General features: G+C 46.3%; 1 protein-coding gene across 1 annotated transcript; it reads right to left on the minus strand.

The window, feature by feature from the left end:
- Positions 1-1,983: 1,983 nt before the first annotated feature.
- LOC146194027 (uncharacterized) lies at positions 1,984-2,877 on the minus strand. Its single transcript, XM_084600151.1, has one exon. It carries the CDS (start codon positions 2,848-2,850, stop codon positions 1,984-1,986), a length of 867 nt encoding a protein of 288 aa, XP_084456277.1. The 5' UTR covers positions 2,851-2,877.
- Positions 2,878-5,273: the final 2,396 nt, after the last annotated feature.

Raw genomic sequence — 5,273 nt, forward strand, 5'->3', positions numbered from 1 at the left:
TAAATTAAAAACAAAAGCGGGCCGAGCACAGATCCCTGCGGAACGCCGGATGTTACAGGCAGGGTGCCTGAGCTGTGATTGTTAATAGAAACGAACTGAGATCGGTTAGCAAGGAATTCTTTAATCCACTCTAGAACATTGGGGTTTAAATTTAAAAGGGCAAGCTTTAGTAATAGGCGTTGGTGTGGTACCTTGTCAAATGCCTTTGCGAAATCTAAGAATAATGCATCGGTCTGCAGGTTGCGGTCAAGGTTACTATGCAAGTCAAAAGTGAAAATTGCCAATTGGGTTTCGCAGGAGAGACCCTTGCGAAACCCATGTTGAGCCGGATGAAGGAAGTTGTGGCAATCTAGAAAATTTATTACATGAGAATAGATGACATGTTCCATGATTTTACAAGGTACGCTTGTTAAGGAGATGGGGCGATAATTTAGTGGAGAGTCCTTTGTACCTGACTTGTAGGCCGGAATGACCCTCCCCACCTTCCAGTCGGCCGGTAGGGTTCCTGTTGAAAGCGATTGAGAAAACAACAATGAAAGATAAATGGCTGAGGTGTGTTTCGTGTTTTTAAGCACTTTAGAGTTTATTTCGTCCACTCCTGCGGCTGATGAAAGTTTAATTCTGTCAATATGGTTTATGATGCCTTGCACAGTAATTTCGATGGGTGACATTGCTGGTAATGATACGCTAGGCGGGGTAGGCAATGAGGAATCAGTTTCATCTGTGAAGACGGAAACAAACGCACGGTTAAATATGTCAGCACATTCGTCATCAGTGGCTTCCTCGCCCGCGGCACTTGTAAGAGCGGTGGGGCACGTTGCTTTCGGGTTTATTATTTCCCAAAACCTCCTGGGGTTGTTTTTTAGGATATTTGGTAGGTCATTGTGAAAAAAAGCACGTTTGGCGGAGCAAACTGCAGCATAATAAGAGTCCTCAGCTGCGTGGTACCGTTCCCATGCTTCAGCACTTGAGTTCCGTTTTGCTGTACTATAAAGTCGTTTTTTTCTTCTTTCTAATCTTTTCAGATTGTGTGAGAACCACGGCTTCTGGCGGTTTGCGCGAAAGCTGATACAGGGAATAAATTTGTTTGTTAGTTCGTTTATCTTGTTTTTGAAAAGTGACCAGTTATCAGTAAGAGACCGGAGATGAAACGTGGATTGAAAACAGGGCAGAAAAGCTTCGTTGTTGATTGCTTGGTAGTTTCCTTTGTCGTACAGGCGGATGGTTTTCTTGAACGTTTGGCGGGATGAATTTGAACGTGGAATGAATAACTCTATGATCACTGATTTCACGCAAGTAAGTAATCGAGGATAAGCTTTCAGGGCTGTTGGTTAGTATTAAATCCAGGATGTTTGAAGATCCTTGGGTAACCCGAGTCGGTTCAAGCACCATTTGCCTGAAGTTGAAATTTAAGGAAACATCTACAAAGTTTCTTGCTTCAGAGTTACCAGCTGTTAATGGACCTACGTTTTGCCAATTTATACTCGGGAAGTTAAAGTCTCCAAAGAGAAGCAGTTGAGCATTGGGGTGTTTCGTAGTAATTTGGACCAGAACATCGTTTAGTTTAGGTGCAAAACCGGGATTGCTGTTAGGGGCCCTGCAGCACACGCCAAGCAGAACGGTTTGCGGTGGAGCGTTGCATTTTAACCATAATATTTCCAGATCTGAAGTAATGTTAACAACGCAACATGCTATTTGGTTGTTAATGGCAATAAGCACACCTCCTCCACGTGTGCCTTGACGATCTTTGCGGTACACAGTAAAATTGGGTAAGTCATCTAAAACTTCATTATCACTGATGTCGCTTGTTAGCCATGTTTCCGTTAGGATTAATACGTTGCTGCCGGAAGATAAAAAGAAATTCGACAAGGCCTCGCGCTTTGGAAGGAAACTGCGAGCATTAGTGTAGATTATGGATAAGGAAAGGTTATCTCCAAGGTTAGTCCGCGGCTGCTTGCGTGCTTTCCGACGGCGAAAGGATTCCTATGTGATTTCTTTAACTGATTGTGAACCTTGGTCGAAAATAAACCGTTTGGGTCCCATGTGTAGAGTTTTGTATCGGAGGAAAAATGGTCCAGACTTAGCTCTAGCAAAAGCCACAAGGTGCTTCCGTGCATTTCGAACGGGTCGAGAAAAATCTTCTCCAATACTAAAATCAGTGTCTTTAAGCTTAGGGCCTTCGGAGAGTATGATTCCTTTTGTTTTAAAAGATGACAATTTCACTATTATTGGTCTTTGGCGGTCTGTGCTGTGGCGGCCAAGGCGGTGTGCGCGCTCTATGTCTTTAGGCTGGATTACCAGATTGAGGCTGTCAAGGCAGTGCTGAATGATAATTTTTTCTGATTGCTCGTAAGATTCTTTATCATTTGGGTCAGGAAGCCCATAGAACACTAAGTTATTTCTTCTCGAGCGGTTCTCGAGATCAACGAGATGTGTATCCAACTCAGAAAGCTGCAAAGTCATTCTATCTGTGTTGGATTGAAGGGTTTCTACTTCTGTTCGCAGGGTGTTAAGACATTCACATTTGGTTTCAAGATCAGCGATTCGATTGCTTAGAGCAGATATTGTTTTATCTGTTGCTACTAGTTGATTTTTGAGGTCATATATTTCAGTGATAAGTTGTGATTGTCCGGCGGACAACTTTTGTAGTTCGCTCAAAACTGCATCAAGGCCACCTGGTCCCGGGTTGGTTTCTACATCACCCGACAGCACTAGTAAGGCGCGAATGACATCGACACATTCGGCGGCAAGACAAAAGCAACACTGCGGGCTCGGCAGCTGTACCAGGCAATAATTACTAGTTTTCTTAGTGAAAAGCGTATATGGACCACCAACCTGCATGGCGAACATAAGCGGATTAGCGGCCCGTGCGGAGGCACAGCCGCAGAGCACACAGTGTGCCGAAGGTGGGTGTCGCTCCTTTATAGGTAAGCCGTACGGTGCTGTCGGTGACGATGGTGCTGCGGAGGTAGTTTCGTTGGTCCAGCGTTCCAGAGGTGGCGCTGCCGGGGGTTTCCAATTGTCGGTGGCGACTAGGTGTAGTGCACCAAGTTCGCTTTCTTGATGGGGCGTCCGGATGACTGCTGTGTAGCCAGATGTCCCTGCCGTCCAGGCTGGCAGAAGAACAAACGTGACGATTTGGACAATGACCTGCATGGCGAACATAAGCGGATTAGCGGCCCGTGCGGAGGCACAGCCGCAGAGCCCACAGTGTGCCGAAGGTGGGTGTCGCTCCTTTATGGGTAAGCCGTACGGTGCTGTCGGTGACGATGGTGCTGCGGAGGTAGTTTCGTTGGTCCAGCGTTCCAGAGGTGGCGCTGCCGGGGGTTTCCAATTGTCGGTGGCGACTAGGTGTAGTGCACCAAGTTCGCTTTCTTGATGGGGCGTCCGGATGACTGCTGTGTAGCCAGATGTCCCTGCCGTCCAGGCTGGCAGAAGAACAAACATGACGATTTGGACAATGACCTGCACGGCGAACATAAGCGGATTAGCGGCCCGTGCGGAGGCACAGCCGCAGAGCCCACAGTCCCATGATAAAGTTGATGTTAGGTGGACGCCAAGTTATTTATAAGATGGCGTTCGAGCAATGGGAGTGGAACTGACACGATATGTGCTGTTATCACAGCTGCGCTTACGAGAGAGAGACATGGACTGACATTTGCCTAAGTTAAGTGGCATGTGCCATTGCTCACACCATGATACAACCGTGGCGATGTCATTTTGCAACCTAATGGTGTCCTCAGGACCTTTGATAGCGGTATAAATGACACAGTCGTCCGCGAAAAGTCCAAGTTTTGTTTTTATGCTAGTTGGGAGGTCGTTTATGTATATGAGAAATAATGTAAACTGTACACGGCTTTTCAGGAAGTGCTCAAGCCGGATGAGTAATGTCTGCGGGATTCCAAGGGAGGCAAGTTTAACTAGTAGGTGATTTAGGGGAACACGGCCAAAAGCTTTTGAAAAGTCGAAAAATATGGCGTCAATTTGTAACCGGTCGTCCATGTACTGAAGATGTCATGTGTGAATTCGGCGAGTTGAGTTTCACATGACAGAAACTTACGAAAGCCGTGTTGAAGCGGATAAAACTATTTCAGTGAATCAAGGTGAGTGATTAGATTTGATGCTATCACGTGTTGCAGGAGTTTGGACGGAATGCTGGTGAGCGGAATTGGTCGGTGGAGCGAGGCATGGTATGTTCTTTTAAGCTGTTGGATGCGGAATCGTAAAAGTAGCATTTGCTTACCACGTGTAGTTTATTGAAGGAGAGCTTAAAAGCGCATTTCAGTGGCCGGACGAATGCCAATAGTTTAGAGCGTGCAAACCGCGTGGAAGGAGCGAAGTCTTTTCTAATGGCAAAATCTGTATCTTTGAGCTTGCGCCCAAAGCTCAGTATGCTTTCTTTGGTTTTAAAGTGGGCGAGTTTGACGATTATTGGGCGTTTTTTTCCCGGATGAAAAGTTACCAAGGCGATGTGCATGCTCTATGCACGAAGGGTCGACCTTAAGATCTAGATTTGTTTCGCAGAGCGACAGAACTTTGTCCTCGGAATCTTTCCATTGCTCATTGAGAGAATCTTGGGTTCCAAAGAACAAGATTTGCTCTGCGCATGCGATTGTTGGTATCAATATTTGCTGCCTTCAGAGCTGCGATTTTGCTGTTCAAATTTTGGTGTCATGTCTGTGTTGGAGACATTGCCCGAGCTTTTTTCAGCTGTGTCAGAATTATTGGTGCAGTTTAACAAATCGGATATTAACTTTTCTTGTGTATTTTGGGAAGATTTAATTTGCTTAATACCTTCGCGAAGGACGGCGAGGCTAGCTTCTAACCGCGTGAGGGCGTCTGTGAGTTCATCAGTATTAGGAGGGGGTCCTGGATTTGCCTCAACATCGCCGGAGAGTAATAACAGAAATTGACAGAGGAAATCAAAAGCATACCTACGCTTCACAACAGAGGCGAAGGAGGTTGGCAAGATCGCGGCATTTCAAGTCGTAGGGGCACGACACCGCGACGAGGAATCTGTCATCGCTTCTTAGTTCTCTACAAAATGGGAGGTAACGAACCTGGAAGGTAAGTACACAGGTGAACATTCTGTGTCTGGCGGTGTCATGCACTGAGTAGCTGATGGGTTGCTGATTATTAAATAGGCTGTGCTCCAGTCCCGTGACAGTTGACGTCACCGAAGGTTAGGTTTGCCAGGTCGATAGACAGGAGTGTGCTAGTAGTGGCGGGTGACCGGCGGTGTTACTCTGGGGCAGAAAAATTGTAGATGGCGG

Source organism: Amblyomma maculatum, chromosome 4 (genome assembly GCF_055883805.1).
Source record: "Amblyomma maculatum isolate TAMU_Amacu chromosome 4, ASM5588380v1, whole genome shotgun sequence".
Classification (NCBI taxonomy): domain Eukaryota; kingdom Metazoa; phylum Arthropoda; class Arachnida; order Ixodida; family Ixodidae; genus Amblyomma; species Amblyomma maculatum.

What these genes read in the sequence shown, in the direction of transcription:
- LOC146194027 (XM_084600151.1), bottom strand. Translation starts at nt 2,850, where the DNA reads ATGTTCGCCATGCAGGTTGGTGGTCCATATACGCTTTTCACTAAGAAA.